The sequence below is a fragment of the Arvicanthis niloticus genome, chromosome 13 (genome assembly GCF_011762505.2).
Source record: "Arvicanthis niloticus isolate mArvNil1 chromosome 13, mArvNil1.pat.X, whole genome shotgun sequence".
Taxonomy (NCBI): Eukaryota; Metazoa; Chordata; class Mammalia; order Rodentia; family Muridae; genus Arvicanthis; species Arvicanthis niloticus.
Genome location: NC_047670.1, coordinates 59,498,220 through 59,521,519, shown reverse-complemented (window position 1 = coordinate 59,521,519; position 23,300 = coordinate 59,498,220). Strand labels below are relative to the sequence as shown.

At 49.8% G+C, this 23,300-nt stretch overlaps 1 protein-coding gene across 5 annotated transcripts in view; it reads right to left on the bottom strand.

The window, feature by feature from the left end:
• Positions 1-9,275: 9,275 nt before the first annotated feature.
• Positions 9,276-23,300, bottom strand: part of Arhgap8 (Rho GTPase activating protein 8) — a 46,360-nt gene continuing 32,335 nt past the window's right edge. For 4 of the 5 annotated variants that reach the window (XM_076911783.1, XM_076911784.1, XM_034517337.2 and 1 more), the window contains exons 8-12: positions 15,198-15,271; positions 14,568-14,645; positions 13,699-13,827; positions 11,357-11,460; positions 9,276-9,706 (exon numbers count right to left, since the gene is read on the bottom strand). In XM_076911783.1, the coding sequence (XP_076767898.1) occupies positions 9,410-9,706; positions 11,357-11,460; positions 13,699-13,827; positions 14,568-14,645; positions 15,198-15,271 (682 nt within the window). In that variant the 3' untranslated portion in view covers positions 9,276-9,409. Of the gene's footprint in view, positions 9,707-11,356; positions 11,594-13,698; positions 13,828-14,567; positions 14,646-15,197; positions 15,272-23,300 lie in introns of all 5 variants that reach the window. The other variant, XR_013103398.1, reaches the window with a different exon arrangement.

The following is a 23,300-nucleotide window of genomic DNA, read 5'->3' as shown; positions in this document are numbered from 1 at the left end:
AGCTGTCCTTTCAATTCCTGTATGTACACTGGTAACCACCCCAGACTGACGTCACTGAAGGACATCTCAGATACAGCACAGGCTCCACTGAGCTGGCTCCTTCCCCAACAGTACCCTGCCAGTCACCCCTGATCCCATGATCTTCACACCCATCGATGGTAAACCTGTCAACTGTGTCACTGTGACAAGTGCTTTCTCCATCAGGAAGACAAGAGTTTATTAGTGTGTTAGGGGGGAAGATTTACTTTCAGCTCGAACTTTCTAAGGTTTTAGTCTCTCATGGTGGGTGGTGGAAGGACTGACTGGGCAGAGCAGTGCACACCAGAGTGGCCAGGAGAAAGAGATACAGGGAAAAGGTACATGGGGGTCGGGAGATATACTTGTGTGCTAACTATCCCTTTGTGTGTGTGTGTGTGTGTGTGTGTGTGTGTGTGTGTGTGTACCTGAGTATGTGTGTGTGCACCATATGTGTGTAGGAGCCCTTGGAAGTCAGGAGAGGAATCAGGTCCCCTGGAACTGGAGTCACAGGCAGTTGTGAGCTGCTATGTGGGTGCTGAAAACTGAACCCAGGTCTTCTTTGAGAGCAGTAAACATTCTTAACCTGAGCCATATCCCCATCCATGACCTTTTCTTTCCCCAGCCTGCAGACATGGCAGTACTCACTTTCACAGTTAAATGGCTCTGCCCACACCTTCACAGACTTACCCTGGGTGAGCTCTACTCAATTCTGAGGTGTTTCTCAGCTTGACCAAGTTGAGAATCAAGACCCCCTATTATAATCAATCTGCTGCAAGACAAAGGGGCTTGAGAACAAAGCTGCTGGCCCAGGGTTGCCTGTCTCCTGCTGCTGGGCAGGCGGGCGGGGGCGGGGACATCAGAGCTCCTTTCAGAGCACTGGAACCTCATCTAACACAAGCTTGTGCAGCCAAGGGGCTGGTTTAGCAGGGCTGTGACTATACCCTGTGCTCTACCTTCTGGGCACAGGGCAGCTCATGGCCCTTGTGTGACAGCCAGAAGTCACTGAACCAACCCTGCACATACAGCTCCTGACCCAGTGACTCAAGGATCTGAGGCTGTGGTTAAGGTAGTAAAGGACAGAGTGGCAACACTTCAAAGTGAGAGGGGATGGAGGTGGGGTTTCCAGGTTGAAGCTCTTGACCACAGGCAGGCAGAATATCTTCGCTGCGCAAAACACGGAGGCTTTGACTGCTTGGTTTAATTCTCTTTTTCTTTTCTTCACAAGACAGGGTCTCCTGTAGCCTAGGCTGGCCTCTGACTCACTTGGTAGTTAAGGATAGCCTTGGTCTTCTGATCCTCCTGCCTCTACCCCCTGAGAACTAGCATTGAGGGTGTTTGCTAGTACATCTGGTTCGTGTGGTACTGTGATCAAGTCCATGACTTTGTACATGCTGGTAAGACATTACCAATTGTGCTATAGCCTCAGCCATCATGTGTGTTTTTAAAGTATTTACTGCTAGGCACTTTAACCCAGTATTAGGGAGGCAGAAGCAGATGGAACTCTGTCAGTGTGAGGTCAGCCTGATCTACATAGCATGTGCCAGGCCAGCCAGGGTTATATGATGGCATTCCATCTCAAAAAATAAAAATAAATAGATGTCATATATAGCCCAAATTCTACCTACACACCTCCTCTGCCTTAACTATCTGCAGCTTACAGTGACTAGGGACCATCTCTGGCTAGCATCTCTAGCCCTTTAGGGGCTGCAGCCAGGCCCTCCCCAATAGGATCAGAAACCCAGTTTGGTGAAGGAAGTTCTTCGAGGTTGTCCTGATCTCGGAGACTCTCACAGCCTTAGGGTGTCAATTAGAGAATGGATTCTACCTTGACGTCTGCCAAATCCTTGTCTTCGATTTTTCCTTTTTGGATCTCTCTGTAGCCACACTTTCCTGAGTGGCTTGCACTCTGAAAAACCACCAAATCTCCCTGCACACTCTAACAGTTGCCTAACACATTCCTACTTATGCCCAAACCAAACAGCATTTTCAAGCTGCTTCTACCTTCCTCCTCCTTCCTTCCTTCCTTCTGTCCTTCCTTCCTTCTTCCTCCCTCCCTCCTTCCTTCCGTCCTTCCTTCCTTCTTTTCTGCCTATCTGTCTGTTTTGGTTTTGACACAAGTCTCACTATGTAGCTCTGGCAGGTCTGGAACTCACTACGAGGATCTCCTACCTCTTCTTCCCAAGTGCTGGGATAAAGGTGAGTGCCACCATGCCTGTCAAACACCCTCCTTATCTGTAGCTCACTTCTCTTGACTCCTACAGTAGCTGGATGTCTAGTCCAGTATGAAATGGAAGAGGTGAAACTTGGTATCTTCCATTAAGGATAAAGTTTCAAGTATGTCACCGTAAGTATTGTGTTAGTCGGGGTTCTCTAGAGGAACAGAACAGTCAGAATGAATGCACATTTAAGGTTCATTACATTGACTTACAGGGTATATAGGCTGGATAGTCGCACAGAGACTGTGTCACATGGGACAGGCTGGGAATTCAGTAGCTCAGTCCATGAGGCTGGACACCTCAGCAGTCTCAACTCGGTGCCAAAGGCCTGGAGGATTCCACTGGTGTTCATTTGGCTTGGAAGGCTCAAGAAGCTGGGTTCTGACCTCAGTGGAGGATTACAGCAGCCCTCACCAGCAAGAGGCCAAGGCAGGCAAAAGGAAACATACGCTTTTCCCTTGGATATCCTTGTATCTGGTCCCTAACCACTGAAAGGTGCTACCCATTCAAGACAGATCACATCAAGTTGATAGTCAACAGTATGATAGATAGGAATTCTCTTCTGTTTGCCTTGGGTTTTAGTGCGTGCGTGTGCGTGTGCGTGTGTGACACATGAGTTTAGGATGCCTGTAGAGGCTAGAAGAGTGTGTCAGATCCCATGGCTGAAGTTATAGGTAGTTATGAGCTGCCCAGTACGGATACTGGAAACCAACTTAAGTTTCTGCAAGCGCCTCAGTTGCTTTTAACTGGTGAGCCCTCTTGCCACCCTGTAAGCTGTTTGTTTTTAAATCACGATCATTTTTAAATTTTTTTTCAAGGGCGTATACCATGCTTTTTAAATCATGTGAGTGTTGCCAGATTCTGCACGTGTGACCCAAGTTTAAATTCTAGGGATAAGCCCTACTTGCTTGAGGCACAGCGTCCCTTCCATCGCCCCATTTGATGTGCTGTTATTAGGTGTACTGTACTGATGCTTCCGAGAGGAATGGTACATTCCTGCTTGTCTTCCTGACGCCTCAGACACCGTAATACTAAATAATTCAGAAACATGCCCCTTGTTTCCCAAAACGGTCTTTTTTTTTTTTTTTTTTTTTTTTTTTTTTTGTTAGACTGTGCTATTGAAACTGTCTGGTGCAAGAGTTTCATTTGCAAGAAGATATTTCCATCTAACATTTCAATATGTTTAATACACGGGGCTGTTGGGATAGTCTGCTCTGCTGTCAGTTCCAATACATTGAGTTATTCAAGGAATTATCACTTAGGCCGATTTTAGTGTAAAACTGTTGGTGACGGTTTGATGATCTTTTCCCTCTCCACACACTCCAAAGCAATAAGCACCTTTTCTTTCTTAATTTGTGCTTCCTCTCATCCCGATCTATTGTCTATCAAGGGGTTTGTAAGTGCATGTATTTACGTGAGGGACTGACTGACTTTTGAATTTGTTTATATTCTCGTGTCTGTTATTGACTTATTGGTCTTGTTTGCTTTGGGTACTGACAATGGAACCCAGGGCAAGCTAAGGGCTCTGGTGATGAGCTAGACATCAGTCCTGGTTTCTTCTTTTTTTTTTTCTTTGAGATAGGGTCACCTTATATATAGCCCATGCTGACCCAGAACTTGCAATCCTCCCGCCCCAGCTTCCCAAGGGCTAAAATTGCACATGTGCCGCCACAACCAGCTTGGGCTGGTTACTTCTTGTCTTGGTTGTTGGTTGTCAAGTTGACACCAGCTTGACTCTAACTGCTAGACTCAACCTGTAGGTTGAGCAACCCTTTCACAGGGGTCTCTTAAAGCCATCAGAAAACATAGGTATTTGCATTATGATTCAAAATTACAGTTATGAAGTGGCAACAAAAATAATTTTGTGGTTGGGGGCGGGTCATCATGAGGAACTGTATTAAAGGGTCGCAGCATTAGGAAGGTTGAGAACCCACTGAAAAAGGGAATCTCAGCTGAGAAAAATCTCCCCATCAGATTGCTTGAGTGTAAGTCTGTGGGGCATTTTCTTGATTACGGATTGAAGTGAGAGAGTTCAGCTCACTGTGGATGATACCACGCGTGGGCAGATGCTACTGGGTTGTTTAAGAAAGCAAGCTGAGCGAGCCTTGAGCTGCAATCCAGAGAGCCGTGTTATTCTCTGGTCTCTGCTCCACTTCCTGTCTGCAGGGTCCTGCCTTTTGACTTCCCTCAATAATCAACTGTGGTTGGGGTACGTAAGCCAAATGAACCCTTTCTTCCACAAGTTGCTTTTGGTCGCAGGGTTCATCAGAGTCATAGAAGACAAGCTAAGGACCCAGAGTGTTGGTTTTCGTCTTTAATCCTAACATTGGAAGGCAAGAGCAGGCAGATCTTTGAACTCAAGGTTATTCTGGTCTATATAGTAGGTTCCAGGACAACCAAGACTACATAGTAAGACTCTGTGTCAGAAAAAGAGGAAGGGAGGGAGGGAAGGAGAGAAGAAAGAAAGAAAGAAAGAAAGAAAGAAAGAAAGAAAGAAAGAAAGGAAGGAAGGAAAGAAAGAAAGAAAGAAAGAAAGAAAGAAAGAAAGAAAGAAAACTGGGACACACTTCGCAGTCCACATTTCTGTTAGCTTTTATCTCCCTCCTCTGACTCTTTGCTCTGGCGCAGCCCCAGTCATTGCTTTTGGATCTTTTCTTTTGTTTTTCTCCGACAAGCTTTTAGCTCTCCCTGGAGACTGTGCTTTAACGCTTCATGAATGTTGATATGTTGTGACATTAGCGTGTCTTTAGCTTATTTTGAGTGTGAATTCAAATTATTTTCTTGGGAGCTGGGGAGCTAGCTCAGTCAGCAAAGTGCTTGCCATAGAAGCCAGAGGGCCTAAGCTTGAGCCCCGGAACCCATGCCAAAAAGGAGGAGGAGGAAGAGGAGGTGAAGAGGAGGAGGAGGAAAAGGGGGAGGAGGAGAAAGAGGAAGAGGAGGAAAAGGAGAAGAGGAAGAGGAGGAGGAAGAGGAGGAAGAAGAGGAGAAGGAAGAGGAGGAGGAAGAGGAGGAGGAAGAGGAGGAAGAAGAGGAGGAAGAGGAGGAGGAGACATTGTGGCACTTTCTTGTAATCCTAGTACTGAGGAAGCAAACAGACAGAACTCTGGGACTTGCTGGCCAACCAACCCAGCCTAACTGACCAGTGAGAAACTCTACCTCTAATAAAAGGTGTGGCTAGAGAGATGGCTCAGCAGTGAAAGGCACTTGCTGCCCTGACAAAGGACTCACCACATTCAGTTCCCAGCATTCATCCCATGCAGCTACCTGTAATTCGTCTCCAGGTAACCCAACACCCTTCTAGGCCTCCTCAGACACCTACACTCGTCTGCACACACCCTGCCACGGATGCACATGCACACACATGATTAACAACAAAGTCTTTAAAACTGTCAACAGAACTAGGCCAGGCTTCCATTCCGACGCTGTCTTTAATGCACTGATTTGTGTATATTTTTTAAAACATTTCCATATACTTGGATTCTTCCCCCTTAGATGTCATTGATTTTCAGAATTAATTTTATTCTGTTGTGGTCTTTGCTTGATTTTAACTCCCTTAATTTACCAGGGCTTGTCTTATGACCCAGACTCTGGTCTACATTGGCAGCTGCATCCTGCACACTTAGGAATAGCACACACCCCTCTGTTGTTGAGTATGATGTTCTGTGGAAGGGGATCAGCTTGGTTACGGCTTCACACTTTGCGCCCTCCCCACACCTCTATGTGACTTTCTCCCTTCTTCCTCAAGCACTGAAGGCTGAAACCCAGGACCTTGCACATGCTAAACAAGTGCTCTACCACCAAGGCCTGTTCTCTTCACCCACTCCCCTCAGTTACTTTTTTCTGTTTAGTGTGGGGGAACAGGGTGTGAGTCTGTGTACCTGTGTGGGGGGACCCACATGCCATGTGCACATGTGGAGGTCAGAGGACAACTTGTGAGAGGCAGTTCTTTCCTTCCACCGTGTGAGTCCCAGGTACTAAACTCCAGGCACCAGGCTTGCTGGCAAGCTCCTTTACCCACTGAGCCACCCCTCACCACCCACCATTCAGTCTGTAATAACTACTTCTGCTTCAGTGTCTATGAAACCATTCAGCGATGAGCTGGCGTGGGCTTGCAGAGGTGACCTTGGGCAACGTATTTCTGCCAGTTTACGTACCACAGAGGTGTGACAGTGCTGACGAGCACGGATGGTCACCAGGTAAACTGTGATCTAAGTCAACACACACAGGTCAGTTCTGGCCATATTAAACGCAGGCTACTCTTCAGTCACGCTGGTGACACAATTCGACTTATCTGCTCTTCCTCATGGCCAAGCCAGCTGCATCTATGTGCAACAATGCTCTGGTCCCCTTCCAGGTCATTCCTAGACAAAGTGCTGATTTCCAAAGCTCCCTGAGTGTTCTCTCAGTGTCTGCAGCACTCTGTGCTTCACTCACCAATGAGTGACTTTTATTTTCTGACTCCCATTTTCCTTCCCAGACATCTCCCGCCATCACGAACCATAACATGCGTGGGCCTGAGGAGGTATCTGTGGTTCGTTCTGTGAATTCATTCTTTCTGTGAATGTCAACCACAAGTTCTGTGCAGCCTGCCGAACCTCTGCAGTCACTGGAAATCTCTGTCATCTCTGCAAAACTGAATGCTTGGATAATCTATGTGTCCCGTGTGTCCAGGCGATGGGGACACTCTGGAGTCCTTATGCAGGCTCTGTTGGCATTGTTTTAAGCTGGGACATGTCATGTGCTTCCTACATGTGACCGCCATAATCACTTTCTTTTGCTGTGGGAACGATCAGGAAATTGTACTGAGACACGGGAAGGTGACAGGGCCACGCAGCGCTGGGCTGGGATTCCACAATTACCAATTGTGAAGAGAAACTGTTATCAAAGGATCGGCAGGAGACCATCTTGGGGCACCTCTCCAAGTCAGGAAATTTGAAACATATATTTCACAGACACGCATTTCCCTGTAAACCCCACTGCATAATGCATGAGGCTTGATTTAATGTCATAGTTAATTCGGGGCTCACAATGGCGGGCTCTTAAGGGAGCCATCATTTTTCTTTCTTTCTTTCTCCCTGGCAGCGGAACTCTGAGACCCTTTGGGGTTATTCAGCATTCTGTGAGCGCAGACACCATGGAGGGGGATGGCGCAGACACATAGTGGCCTTTCCAGAGGCTACGACCAGGACAAGGGGGCTGGCTGCCTCAGGGGCCATACTGAGCCATGCTGGAAGCCCACTTTGTTTGACTGTTTGGGGTCAGAGAGGAAGGGTTGGGGTTATTAGAAAGAAGAAAGGGAGGGTAGAGGGAGGAGAAAGAGGAGGGAAATGGAGAGGAAGAAAGAAAGGGGAGAGAGAAGGAAAGTGAGGGATAGAGAGAAAGAAAAGAGAACAGGAAGGAAAATAAAAGGAAATAAAAAAGAAATGAAGAAAGCAAAGTAAGAGAAACAAGAGGAAAAAGAAAGGCTTTATAGGATACTGGAAGAGGAGCGTGAGGAGGAGGGGGAGAGGGGGGAGAAGAGAAGGAGGAGGACGGGGAGGTGGGAAGGAGGAGGGGGAGGGGTGGAGAATGAGAACAAGGAGAGGAGAAGAGGAGGAGGAGGAAGTAGAAGAAGAGGAAGAAGAGGAAGAAGCAGCAGCAGCCATCAATGTCATGAAGCCCAGAATCCATGTGGCCTCGGGTGACCAGGAAAGACAGAGCAGCAGAAAGCAGAGAACACACTACACAAAGCATGATGGGTGGGTAGTGGGGCCCCTGACACATGCGACTGGAGCTTGGTTAGGGGCCAGAGGAGGAGGTGTAGAGAATCAGCCAAGGGCATCAAGGACTTTCTCAACACCAGGGTCGGGCCAGGCTCAAGCTCCTGAACACAGGCATGGCATTTGCTTTCAGGATACTTCAGCTGAGGGCCACTTTAGGCTGCCAGCAGAGGAGTGACAGTGTTGACCAGAAGAGATGGTCACCAGGAAGACAAAATCTACTTTAATCTCCAAAATCTATCAGTGTCAGGCCTTTCTGTGATGTGATACACTGTCATCTACAAGCCTGCCCTCCAGAACTGCAGGACTGAGTAACTTCCCCTCCAAATCACTAACAACTCTCATGTTTTAAGCATTCAGCTTTCCCTGCTCCACACTCAGGCAAGAATCAGACAGAAAGACCAAACTTGCTGAGATGGGGCAGCTCCCATCCAGGCCTGGAGGAAATAACAACTATCTGGGGTGAGTTTTTGTCCTCAGCATCCATCCCCTTCTGCCTGCAACAGAGTGTGAAGGTAGCTGGCACCTGGCTCTCCTAGCGGTGGCTGTTAGACGTGAATGACCCCATTCCGGGAGGAAGCCTGTGATCCAAGCCTAGCCCTGCGGTGCATCCTCTGGCCACAGTGATTGGTCCAGGATGGGCACGTGACTGAAGCTTGTCCAATCAGAATAACGTATGGAACTTTCTGTAGGGGACTTTGCTGCACTGTATTTGATGATGTAAAGGTCCCATTCTACACCCCTGAGGGGACAGTCTGTCTGAGGCCAAGAAACCTGGAGCCCTCTAGCTGGCTGGATGCCAAACGGCAGTTCCATTCCTGTTCGGAAGTGTCAATTATGCTTGTCTTTCCCCGTGGCCAACGGGCTTGGCAGTGGACATCCTTCTCTACCCAGGACCTGAGCATTGCTGTCCACGATCTCAAAGATCACACAAACCGTGTGCAGCACCTCTGCCCAAGACACCATGCCCCCTGCTGGAGGATAGGAGTAATTGGCCAGACAGCTGAATCTTCCCATATGATAGCCAGCCCAGCCCTGGACATGTGTGTCCCCAAGGACCCTTGAACTGTCAGGTAACCTAGGAACTGTGGCCAGTCTACAGCTGTGTGATTCGCAGAGTTGGGCGGCCTGTCACACAGAACCGCAGCCAACAGTGACTGCTGCAGGCCCCTTGCCAACAAATCGACATTTCCCTTTAGTTATGGTTCAGAAGAGTTGCCCTCATGCATGCATACCATTTCAGGCATATGTGATGGACCCAATAATCAGAAGCACAAAATCCTTACTAGAAAGTTCTGGGTTCATTTAATTGCTGTGTCTTCTTAAAGACAGTAAGTTCATAAGACAAACAGGTATACAGATGCATCGATTGGAAGGGAGCAGCTCCAATCTCCATCTTGAGGTGTCCCCAGTTAGTCAGGGGATACGGAGGCTCGACAGGTATGGTGAGGCCTGGGGAGTAGCCGTCTTTGTGAATTCTTTGGCAACAGGGCCAGCCTGTTGCATTTCCACAGTGTCCCGGGTTTGCTCCCTAGGGGCCTCCTGGGCACTGAAGACTTTGTCATAGTACTCAATCAGCAGCTCTGTGAACAAGTTCAGAGGTACCAGGGCGCTCAGGGAAGCCACCCCCTGAGATGGCCAGATCAAGTTCAGCCCAAACACACACGCCAGGTTAGAGCTGCTCATCTTGTTTGAAATGCTCTCCAGAGACACCTGGAGGAGGAAACCCAAGAAATGAACCCCCGGGGAATAGGCAGTCTGGACTCCATCCTCACCTCCAAGGGAGACTGGTGTGGAGAGAGAGTTCTGGATTCCATCCAGACCCCTGAGGGGCCAGTGTGGTGGAAAGAGCTCTGGAAGGGGACGGGGTGAGCTGGGGAGGTGGTGCTGATTAATAAGAGCTTGCCACACCAGGTTGAGTTTGAACCCCAGAATAATCCATGCACAGTTTCAGGCCAGTGAAAGACCCCATCTCAAGAACCAATAGAATCACTGAGAATGCTCAGTGGGTAACAGTAACTTCTGAAGAGTCTAGAAATCTGAGGGACCCAGCAATCCGTGGCCTGAGAGAACCTGCTCCTGCAAGCTGTATTCTGACCTCCATGTGTGCATGCTGTAGCACGTGTACACACGCATAGCCATACATGAGCGCTCACACACACACATAATAAATGAACAAGTAAATAAAAGAATTCTGGAATAGAGACCTCAGCCAGTATCAAAATCCTGTGTGGCCACATCTCCACTTGGGTGGGGTCTCAGTTTCTCAGTTTTCCCATCTGTAAAAGGTTTTGGCCTTGATTCTGTGGGGACCCTCTGATTCTACCATCTAGGCTATCCTGAGTACCCCATCAGCATCTCCTCCACTTTGGCAGACTGGGCTGAGGTGGGGTACCCAGCACTGAAGATCTAAACCAGACACCCTCTGGCTTCTGTGATGTGGTTGGGGAATTGAGCTCAGGTCCTGGGTACGGTAGTGGGAGAAAAGTGCTTTCTACATTGGGGGCTCCCATCCTCCTGGCTGACACAGCCACCTGGATAAGTAGGATTCCATATTCCCCACTTTCTAGATAAGGAAACAGCCCCAAGGGCAAAGAAGACCTGCTGCTGGGTCCTTGTATGGGAACAAGACCAGCTCACAGAGAACCCCTTCTCCAGTAAGAGAGCCTGAGCGCATCCCTGCTTGCATGAAAAGTAACCAGGCAACAGCAAGAGACAGTATTGCTTGTGAATGTGGGGGTACAGTAAAGGGCCATTGGGGAGATGGCTCAGTAGCTAAAGTATGTGCCACAGGACCTGGGTTCAATTCCCGGGAGCCACAAAAAAATGAGTGTGGTGGTACATGCCTTTAATCTGGGCACTGGAGTACGGGAGTATAAAGACAGGCAGATCCCAGGATCGCACTGCTCACTGACCACCTGATAATGGCTGACTGAATAAATGTGCTCCAGGTCTGTAAGAGTCTTTGTCACCAAAAAATGAGAACGAATGAGGAAGACCTCTGACACTGACCTTTGACCTCCACATGTACACTCATACATGTTCATCCATGCACACACACATGAACATGTACACACATATACACCACATATGGAAAGTCAAGAATGTGACGTCATACAACACACTATCCCCTCTGCCCCTCCTGGCTCTCATCCCTGAGCATTGCATCAGACTGTCGAGCTTCTCAGAGGAGCCTGGCTGGGCCTTGAGGGAAGTCCTTTAGCAGTTATAGAATAGAGTTGGCTGTGACTTTGGACCTGAGGCGAACAGGACCGGTCTGTGCAGGGACTGCTGTCAAGAGGTCCCTAGGCCCAGTCTTGGGGTTGGCCTGCCTTCTCCTGGGAGGCAGCTAGCCACACTTACCTCATGCAGGAAGCCCATGAGGTAGCGGAGGACAGCATAGTTGTGTTCTGGGAGGCTCCGCAGGATCAGGCGGCAGTGGGTCACCCGCAGGCTGCTCTCCACACCTGCAATGGCATGAGGCTGCTGGCTGGGTAACACAGTCCCAAGGACAGCCTGGCCATGTGACTCTGCTCAGACCCTAGTACTTCTGCCTGGCTCCTTCCTCCTCTGTGTGATGGCTACAGAAACTTCGGCCTGCTGGGAAGCAGGGCAGTGAGTCACTCAGCAAACAGCAAACGGCTAGTCCAGGGCCAGTAATCTACACACAGACGGCAGGCAGTTCACATCTGGCCCGGCTCAGTAAGTTTCTCTTAATAATGGTTTTGTTTGTTCTTTCTACCTCCCAAGTGCCGGCTTTAGAAGCGTGCACTACCATGCCAGCTCTCGGTAATATTTTACTTGAACACAACCATGGCTGTGTGTTGACACGTTGCCTGGGGCTACTTGTGGGCTATAAGGATGGAGCCAGCAGCTGCCGTGGCTGGGGAAGGCTCAGCGTTTACTCTCTGGCCTCCTCTAAGACAAATGCACCTATGATTCTCAGTGTACATAGACCACTGTGCTGTGCCTGGGAAAAATCCCACTTTCGGTGTGGGCATGAAGGACTCTCAGTTCCCTTGGTTGCCCTCCATTTGAGTTTTGAGACAGGTTCTCCTACGTCCCAGACTGACCTCAAACTTACTATGTAGCTAAGGATACCCTTGAACTCCTAAGCCTCCCGCCTCCGTTTCCCAAGTGATGGGATTACAGCCGGATGCCTCGTTGCCTGGTTTATGCAGCGATGGGGATGAAGCACTCTGTGCTTGCTCGGCAAACACCCTCCCAACTAATCTTCATCCTTAGATCCTCCATTTGAGCTATAGCCTTGGAGTAAAAACGAAACTAAAATCAAGTGTGACTGCAGAATCCTGTGATCCCAGCAATTGGAGGCTGAGGCAGAAGGATTGTAAGTTCAAGGTCAGTCTGGACTCCATAATGAGACTATTTCTGAGACCAGTTTTAAAAAAGAAACAGAGCCAAGTTGCTCAGTGGTTCCAGCTGAAGCACTTAAAATCACCCAGGAGCCAGGTGGTGGCACACACCTTTAATCCCAGCACTTGGGAGGCAGAGGAAGGCAGATGGATCACTGAATTTAAGGCCAGCCTGATCTACAGAATGAGTTCCAGGACAGCTGGGGCTACACAGAGAAACCGTGTCTCAAAAACAAAACAAAACACACACACAAAAAAAAAAAAAAAAAAAAAAAAACAAACTAAAACACAAAAATCTCACCCATAAACAAGCATTTACACAGCTCCCTGAGATGTGGGTGCACACAGGTGACCTTCTTCCTGAGTCCCCAGCCTCTGACCCATCACACGGTCCTTCCACTGAGCCTGTGGATTCCTGTCTATGAAAAGCTGGAGGGCTTTCTAATAAAAGCCATCGTCTTGAAGAACTGAGCTGGTTGCTTCAGTAATCTCAGTGGACGAGGAGATGCCTGGGATTCACATTTCCAGGGAAAGAAGGGGCCGCCAGCCCTGGGCTGCGGATGATACAGCGTCAGGCTCCCCTTTTTAGAATGATAGTCACAGAGAGGACATGGGAGGGATGCAGGGCGCCTTGGCGATCATGGTGGTCTCTCTGAACCCCTCCCCGGGAAGCAGGCAGAGCAGCCGAATGCCGCGACACTGATTCTGACAGCAGTCAGCTGAGCACGGTGTCACTTGTTTTGAGCCATGGATGACCTGAACTTCCTACCTCTACCATCCAAGTGCTGGAGTTACGTCTATATAACCCCATGCCTACTTTATTCAGTGCTGGGGATGGGATCCAGGAGAATGGAGGCTCCATCCACTGAGCCCCAGAGAATGCATGAGAGGGAAGTGGCTCAGAGGAGCCGCATGACTTGCCCCAAGTCGCACAACTAACTGGCGACTGGGAAAAGCCACAACTTGAGATACAATCAGCTCCAGACTGGTGCAATGACTCTCTTAAATACCCTGGAGAGGGCTCACCAGCCTCTGTGGAGACTATAGCCTTCAAGAAGCTCTTGTCTTCCGCAGGGCTCCCAGGAAGGGCCTGCACACTTCACTCGAAGGAGAAACGCAGCCACCTGGGTAGGACCACCAGTCAAGCTAGGGTTCCCCTCCTCCACTCCATGGACAACATGGCTAAGCCTACAGCCTTACTGAATGAATAGAGGGGTGGGTCCATGCTCCTCTCTGTTCACCCACAGGGACCAAGGTTGGGTGGACACTGCCTCAGCTGAGACCAAGGCTGACCCGGGACACTCTGAGGCCAGGGTTCAAGCGGGTACATACTGGTGATCCCGAGAATCTGCTCGTAGGCTTGGAAGGTCAGCAGCGGCTGGGGCAGCTCTCGAAGAAATGTCTTCAGGATCACGGCTGGGAGGTGCATGTCTCCATAATCATCAAAGTTCACAGGCTTCCCTGAACACAGGACAAGATGTGGTGTTTAAACACCTCACTCAGCCCATGGCTCAGGAACTTGAGGAGGAGGTATAGGACACAGTCACGTGCCTCTGAGATGCCTCGGTCACCACCTGAATTTTGGGGTGCTTTTCCCCACCAGCTTCCCTCTTACTGCTATTGTATCCCTCTTTTAGGGTGCCCACGGATTCAGCTATGGTTCCCTGTGGTTTTGCTGTTGATGGAGGTTTGAACTCTAAGGTCTGGGCCTTGGCTCTGGGGCTGCACACACAGGACTCTGGGTCATGTGGGGTGGGGGGTTACTGTTTGATGAATGGGCATGCAATCACAGGAAGGGGTGGTTGGATCAGGCAGAGCTAAAGAGCAAGTGACCCTGGGAGCAAGACAGCTGCTTGCTTAGTGTTATTTTGGGGGTGCTCCCAACTCAGATGTCAGCTCTCTGCTTGCAGGGTGGGGCCTGCCTCGGAAAACCATAAGATGATTGATTTCCCTACCTCGCAGTGTTAGTTCGAACCTTGTGGCTACCTGGTGTCAGTGGAGAAGGCGTGTAGGCAATGAGAGCACCTGGCCTAGCAGGCTGGAGTCTGGACACAGGACCCTTCCTTCTGCAGTGGTTAGGGTTCCTGGGCTGCAGCCCCACCCAGATCTGTTTCTGGGGTTAGGTTGGTATGGAGTTACACCTGAGGACTAAGGGGATGGCAATTGGAAATCTGTCATGAGGTAGGGGCCTGGGGCATCACCTTGATCATAGAGCCGCTGCACCTGGCGGACAGTCTGGGCGCTGGCTGATCTCCGGAACAGGCCCTCAGTGTGCAGTCCTACAGGAAGAAGAGACTGAACACCTCAGATCCCTGTACTCTGGGCTTCTCAAGGTTCTGACTCCCCTGTCTGTGGCATCAACCTCCTGTAGCGACAGGTCAGGCTTTTCCATCTGATGTCCCAACTCCAGTCCCTCCCTCCTGCTCTAAGAGAAGGGTGTGTAGAAACACACAGGCCTGGGACCAGTTGCCCCTGCCTCCTAGCAGCTTTGTGACCCTGGAGAAAATACTCAGCCTTTCTTCTATCCGACATCACCAGTTGGCTGCCTCCCTGGCAGGCCTCTGCTGGCTTCACAGCCAGGAGAGGAAGTTGGGCCCAAGAACAGCACATGGGGACACTGGGCAGCCTTTTAGTAACTCCTGCCTCTCCTTCCTAGCTTTCCCACAGACCCACACTCATGCACACATACCCAGGTGACCACAGGGCCTTTGCACCTGCAATGCTTGTTTCTGACTTCCAAGCCACAGGGCATATGCACTCATACACTTTTGGGGTGTTTGGGAGCTGAAATGAAGCCCCTTTGAGTGTCCCAGCCAGAGGCAGCTCCTTACCTTTTTCTCTCAGATATGTCACTGTCCAACGCAGCACAGGAGGGATGAGTTCACCTTGATTTTTGTCTCTGAGGCTGAGGGAGAAGAATGTACTGGCTTATTCATTCCAGACCTTGATGGCAGGCATGGGCAGGGGAAGGCTCTCAGATTCCCCATTCCAGAGAAGACACAACATCAAGGAGTCTCCGTGGAGAGACACAGCTTCAGCCTCCATGAAGCAGCCATGAGTGTCCAAACTTTGGAAGGACAACAGAGTGCCGAAACCCCACCCATAATATGGTGTGGAGGAATGCTGGAATCTACTTCAAGGCAGGGTTTTGAGGGATGAGTAGAAGCTTGCCAGACAAAAAATTATTACAATCAAGAAGACAGACGAATATCTAACAGTGAGTATGGACCCAGTAGACTAGACTAAGTGCTCATTTAATTTTAAAAAGTATTTGCTGGGCCTGGTGACACATGCCTTTAAATCCCAGCACTTGAGAGACAGAGGCAGGCGGATCCTGGTCTACATAGTGAGTTCCAGGACAGCCAAGACTACAGAGAGACCCTGTCTCGAAAAAAAATAAAATGAAGCAGAAGTACGTGATAAAAACACGGGCCCTGAGATACGGCAACAGCAGACAGATGGAAGGATGCAGAGTCTGAATCCTCAGCATCTAGTGCTGCCTGGGGACCTCAGAGCAGGGAGCAACACTGTCTTAGGATAAGTGTTTCTGTGTCAGCATCACTTGCAGGGCAGTTGCCTCTCTGTGCACCGGCCATGGGCTGGCCCACACAAGCTGCTGTGGGACATAAGCAGACACAATACACACGTTTTGTGTGACCCCCCCTGACTGGACCATACTTGCTCCGGCCCCATTCCCCAGGGAGAACAGATGTCCCAGGTGGAGGCCACTCCTCTGGTCTGCATAATAATAAGATACACAAAATGAGTTGAACCCCAGCTGCTTCACACACTTCCTGGAACCCAGCAAAGAATGCTTATTGCTATAACATGCTCGGAGTGGGACTACTTGTTACACAGCATCACCAGTGACAGCTGACTGATACATATTTGCTGCTTGCGAGTCTAGGCCCAAAACTGCAGGGAAGGCCTTCAGGGTCCCCTGAAGGGGAAAGTGGGTTACGGACACTGGATATAAGGACAGATATAAATACAGAAAGCGCCTATTCTGTTTCATGAAAGTGAGACGAATGCTTTAGGCTGACTGGAACTTGAATGGGGAAACTGAGGCACAGATTGGTTACCTGACTTGCTCAATTGAGTGCAGAGCCAAAATGGAGTGTACCTGGCGACCCTGGTTCTGCCAGCTAAACCCAGCACTGACCTCCCTGAGCCCCCATTTCCCTTCCATTAAGCGGATGTGATTGGAAGCCTTGTCTCCAGGCCTCCTATCATCAGGGTAACTAACATACATGTAATGTCCTTCAAGGTAATCCTATTACTGTGCAAGCAGTCAGCAAAACCTGCTCTGTCCCCATGCAGGCTGCCCTGGGATGTTAGGGACAGACCTTAAACACTTGGCTCAGTTCAACATGCAATGCTCATGTCACAGAAGCAATGCTCTCCATGCATCCTGGCTCTGTTTGTGGTTTGGTTCCAAGGAGATCTTTCTCTCTGCTAAACACACACGCATAGGACCCTGAACAGTCACCATGAGACTGACCCTGCCTCTGGAGAGGCCCAGGGATGGATAGGACCCTCCTAGGCTGTCCCATGTCAACTTCCTAGCTGTCAGCTGTCAGGGAGGAGGGTATCCCTGGGGAGGTAGGAACAGGACAGCAGGAGCCACACCGCTGCTTTCTAGGGAGCCTGATGGCCCGTGCCAGCCTTCCCCAGAGCTGTGCTCTTGCCAGACAGTCCTGTACCCTCCTGAGCCCCAGTCTCCCAGTTTTGGAAAGTACGGGTGCTGACAACCCCTCTGGGGATGCAGGAGTATTATTAAGCAGGAAGGCAATATAGTATCAATAATAGGAATCATTCTCATGCCAGGACTGAGTGGTGTCCCCAAGTGGAACACTCGTGGCCCATGGCAGAGGGAAACAAGTGGACCCGGCAAGCTGTGGTGACTGTCCAGGTCACACAGAAAAGAACAGGCTGTCCATCATTCCTGGAGAGTCCTGCTCAGCATGCGGGACAAGGCTGAGCCGCTAAAGACCCCTTTGCCTGGTGCCTCGATGCACTTTGCTGCATAAAAGCAGATCTAAAAGCAGATCTTTGGGTGGGCAAAGACTTTGGGACCATTCAACGCCACCTCCTCTGTTGGTGGAGAAAACCCAGGCTCCATTAGGGGAGAAAGTTTTCCAAAGTCTTGGGTCCACTAGTCTGTGGATCTAAGGAGTGGTACTCTGCCTCTATCTGTCAGGGTTCACAGCAACCAGGGACCTGACCAGAAGTCGATGCTAAATGCAGGGCACCCCCCGTTCTGAGACTCTGTAAACACCCCCCACCCAGTCCCAAGACTCTACTTGGTGGCCCAGAGAGAGGCTTGTTCCATGGACTTGTAAAGCCAGTGCTGAGAATAATTATCCCAGGCAGGAGAGCAGATGGACCCCACTCACTTCCTGCCTGGGCAGGTATGCCCAGGGCAATGGGGGAATGTCACACCATGTCCCTCCTGAGTACCTCAATGGCACTGGGTAGGGTCAGGTCTTTGTAAAGATGCTTAGGGCACATTAAATACATCCCCTGAACTGAAGGGCCAAGGGCACCCTCCGAAGCAGCCTGGGAGACAGCAATGTCCAGCCATCTGCCTGGAAGGGCCTGGGGAGGCTCTGCTCATAAAAGCCCCACCTGTCTCCTGGGAGAAGGGCTTGGCATCAGTCAGAGCAGGCTTTTCCTACTTTTGCATGCCTTGCGTGTGATGAATGCACAAACAGGGAAGTGTGGGCTGGGGAGGGGAGCCAGTGCAATGAAAGTGGTTGGCTGTTGGTAGGCAGTATGAGTGTCTGGGTCTGTCCCAGGGCGCTAGCTTCTCCAGCCCTCCAAGACAGTCATTGTCTCCCGAGCCTATGCCAGACCTCTGAAATAGTTGTCTAATCCCCAAGACAAGGAGGAATGGCCACAGCGCCCACAAAGCCCCTTGGCCACAGGGTCAGCCAGGGAGGTCCCAGATGCCACGGCAGCTGGACAGTGCCGATGGACTGGTAGTCGCTGCTATGCCTCATGTGTCTGGTGGCAGCAATATTTCATCCCTATTTTTATTGAGGAGAAACCGAGGCTCAGAGGTAAACTGTTTTACAGTAAGTCACACTGCCTGAAGTGGGTACCTGCAGGGTTGAAATCAGGCTAAGAGGTGGCTCAGGGGTTAATAGTATACACTCTCCTACTTAGAGGCTCACAGCTGTTTATAACTCCAACTGTGTGTGTGTGTGTGTGGGCGGGGTCTGATGCCCGTTACTAGGTCCCAAGGGTACTATAAACTCACACATATACACATAATGTATATATGATATATATTATAATATCTAACACACACACATTTTTTTGAGACAGGGCCTCTCTATATAGCCATGGCTGTCCTTAAACTCACTATGTAGAGTAAGCTGGCCTTGAACTCACAGAATTCCACCCTGCCTGCCTTTGCCTCCTGGGTTCTGGGATTAAAAGCATATGCACAAAAGGCACAGACTACAGCTTGTTTTTTGAGTTGAGGCATCTGGAGTCAGTGAGGGAGCTGGGAAGTTACAGGACAGCAGGGCTCAGAAATGTGGGGCTTCATATTGGCAGAGTCAGCCCTCTCTGGATGGGCAATTAGAAATGGCTTCATAATTGTCTTGAAACTCTACCGAGGTAGAGAGCCTATTTCTTATTCTATTGCTATAACAAAATATCCCTGACGCTGTGCCACTTATAAATAAAATACAGTTCTTTCTTATAGTTCTGGAGGCAGGACATTCAAGTCAAGGGGTCCCTACATCTGCTGGGCTCCTGGCCAAGACTTCTCACATACCATAATATGACAAAGGGGGATGGAGCACATGAGAGGAAAAAGCATGAGGGGTTTCCTGCCTATATGCTTCACCAGAAGGAACTCATTAGAGAGAATGTCCAGGTCTACTCATGTGGTTGGAGCCTGTGACCCATATGCCTCTTGCCCTGCTGGGAAGAACAGTTCCATCTGACCCACTGGCTTTCAGGGATGCTTGTATCACAGCCTGCGGACTCGGTAAGTTAGGCCAACACACACAGCACAGAACCAGGGTCCAGGGCAGCCCACTCCCCACCACTAGGTCAGTCACAAGGCAGCAGGTCAGATACTCTCGGGCCATCAACAAAGCATGACGCAGGGCTTGGAGGGTGGTGCACAGGTAAAGCGCCCAACATACAAGCAAGCACACAGGCCTGGAGTTTAAGCCCTGGAACCACATAAAAAGCCAGGCAGGTGAAGGTGCTTATAATCCCCGCACCAGGGAAGCAGGTGATTTGCCCTCTAGCTGTAGACCCAAGAGAACAGAAAACCCAGAAACTCACAATCTTGCATGTGAATTTTCAGACTACCATTGTACACAATAAGGAATAAGCAGAAACAAGCAACAGGTTCAGTAATTGCCAGAGAACGAACAGAATCTGGTATGAGCCCCAGAATGACTCCAGGCAGATCCAGCTAAAAAGTAGCCACATGTGGTGTGGTTCCATTTACTTGAAATGTCTAGAATCTGGAGATGGAAAGTGAGCTCGTGTCTGTGAGGGGCTGTGAGGCAAGAAAGGCCACACATGGGGTCGGGATGTTCTGGGATGAGACAATGGTAGCCGTTGCCCATGGGTGTGATAAGCCTAACCCACACAACACTGCACACTTAGAAAAGGGAAAGCTTACCCAATAATCCAGGCCTGGTCGGTTTCTAGGTGCACATGTAGGTCAGTCCTGTATCTGGATACTAAATCCCGCTCTGAGAGGCAGGTGGAGGAAGTGGAGAGGGGTGTCAGGGAGGAGAAGGCTCACACATCCCAGTTTGTGTGGAGCCATCAGGGAAGACTTCCTGGAGGAGGGGCTAGTGAAGGTACATATTCTACATGTTCTGTGGCAAGGCCCATGGTTACAAGGCTCTTGGGCAGGGTTAGTGAGGACGGCAGTAGCTCATCCCTAGACATAGAGAAAGAAACTGGGATGTGTAAAGTCAGCAGCCCGGACTTCCCAAACCTGGAGAGCTTGGTCCACCTCTTTTCCCAGACCCACAGGCACTCAGAGGAGACTCACACCTTTCTTCCCTCCCTCCCTGAGGATGGCAAGCAAGCCCCCTTTATTTCTGCAGTGCTGGGATGGCATCCAGGGCTTTGCACATGCTAAGCAAGTGCCTCCCAGTCCTGGCTCAGCCAGGAGATCTCTGACTCCCTGACTTTGCCTTCCTCTGTTGGCTTAAGCGGCTCATTCCAAGGGATGGCTTTCTGTCGTGAACTTAAATCAGCAAATTAACATTGGCGCATAGGCTTTGGTTATGAATTTTAATGTCTTCCATTCATCCACAGTCCAAACAAATTACATATCTGGTGCTTTATTTAATACGTTTATTGCCATTTTATTATAGTCATTGGCAATGAGACAGCATAAAATATTAATTTAAAGAAGCAATCACACAGATTATGTCTTAAAGTGGCATGCCCGGAATGTACTCAAAGGCATCTGACGTTGCTTGCTCTTCCCTAAAGAGATAATGAAGTGGATTTTCCTGTGTGGTGTTGGAGTGGCTGCAGTGGTAACACACACTAGGTAAGCAAGCGCTCTAACACCCAGCTGCACCCCAGCTCCCCCTGTTTGTTCTATGTATTGATTGTTAAAATCAATAACTGGTCCTGGAACAGAAATAACTCTAGCAATGTGACAGTCCCAGCAGCCTCCTGTCCACTGATAACTCTGTGTCAACATACCCTGCAAGTGCTCAAGTCACCAAAGGTGTCCCTGGTGGCCTGGTTGTGCAGCTGTTTGCTTCATAAAGACTCATCTCCTCCTGGAGTGGGGAGGAAAGGGGAGAGGGAGGAGGGAAATTCACAAGGCTCATGACGATCACCAGAAACTTACAAGACACAGGAGGCTTGTATGAGGTTATATTAAACCAGTGAGCTACTGCTAGGAAGGGGAGCCTCTTGGAGCTGGCTGTCTACAAATCCACAGGGGGCTCCCGGAATGCTGGGGTGTGGGGCTTCTCAGTGATGCAGCTGCCTGAATCACCTATGCTCCCATGAATGACTCCATCAATGCATTCTGCAGACTAGACTTAGGCAGAACCCCCTGCTTAGTCTGTCAATCTCTCCCATCTGAGGTGAACAAAAATAGCCCCCTCTCAGGGGCTGGAGAGATGGCTCAGCAGTTACAAGCACGTCTATTCTTGTAGAGGACACAGGTTTGATTCCCAGCACCTACATGGCATCTCACAGCCATCTGTATAACTCTGGTTACAGGCAATCTGACATTCTCTTCTGGCCTCTATGGGAAGCAGACTCATACACGGTACACAAACACACACACACACATACACAGGCAAAACACCCACACACATAAAATAAAACAAAAACCAAGCCTTCCCCGCAAACTCAGCCACACAGTAGAACTGCAAGACCAATGACAGCCACCAACAGTTCCCAATCGCGAAGCTCAGTTGCAGGCACAATGTACAAATCTGCACGTTATTCTTGTTTTCTGTTTTCAAATGGGTGTGTGTGTGTGCTTGTGAGTATGAGGAACAACTTAAGGACAACCTGGATGTCATTCTTCACTGGCCCACTAGGTGTTGATTAGGTTAGGCCAGCTGGCTAGTGAGCCCAGTGAACCCCAGATATGTCGCTGCATCACAGGCGGATGGCATATCACAGTATATGGTGAAATACAGCATGCTCTGGCCTAGTGACAAGCACTCCCAGCCCTGTTATAGAAAACCGAGATAGCTCTGCAGGATATGACGGGCCATCAGATAGCATGTCTGAAGCCTTTAGTAGGAGCCATTAGTAGGAGCTCTGAATGGAAGAACCACTAGGGATATTGGCAGCAGAACCATAGAGACAGGAAAGGCGCAGAGAGGTCTGGGAAACATTCTGAAAACTGTCTCTTGATGACCTGGTGCCCGAGCGATGAGCTCTCAACAGCGACCCCTAGAGGTGATTGCAGTTACTGCAGGCACCTGCTCTCTCCTGCCTTTGGGGTGGTGGTAGGGAGAGTCTATGATGTGTGGACCACCAGGGAGTGACAGCAACAAACTTTCATAATCCGTGAAAAGGAATGTACTCTCTAGTGGCAAGTTTGTGCTCTAGTTTTGGGGGCAAACTATTTCACCATATTTTCTCTCTGAGAACGTGTGGTTGGGTGGGGAGGTACTGTGTGACCCAGTAAGAGCAGGCACAGGTGCTACTGAAGGTGTTAAGACAGGAAGTAGCCATGTGCTCACTCAACCTGGAGTTGGTCCAGCAGACCACGCCCGTCACAACAGAAAGCTCCATCAAATAGTGCGGAGCCGGGGAGACACATGGAACAACAGTGCTCTTTGTGTTATCCCGGGATGCTCCCCTCCTCCCCTGCAGACACATCCAGCTCCATCCTCTCAGGGAACACCGCTTTATCACACCTCCCTAGCTGACAGGTACAGAACCATGCAACAGCCTTCTCACCACCTCGAGCTGCTCTCCGATGGCTGTGATAACGAATTAGCTTAAAACAACACCCCGAATTACATTACAACGTAAATCCAGAGTAGGTGCAGGGCTGGTACCTGGAGGCTCCGGGATATACTCAGACAGCTTCACAGACTCTTGCTTATACAACCCTAAGGGGCTAACCTGGGCTCACCAAGATGTCCCAGATAGCCCCCATCTCAAGATCCTGCTCATGTCTGCAAAGTTCTTCCTGCAAGCCAATTGCAACCACGGGTACTGGGACTTAGGATGCGACATCCACTGGGCATATTTTGTTTTCTACACACGCACTGCAGACCGTGAGAGCATTTGGATGGGTCTTATCTCAGAGTCCACATGAGAACATGAGGAATCCTGTCCTGGTAGCCCAGGAAGGACAGGGACAAACAAATCCCCAACAGATTTCCCTTAAACTCTTCCCAGGGTTCCCAGCTCCTCATGGACCTTTAAGGCGGCCAGAGCTTTAAGTGAACATC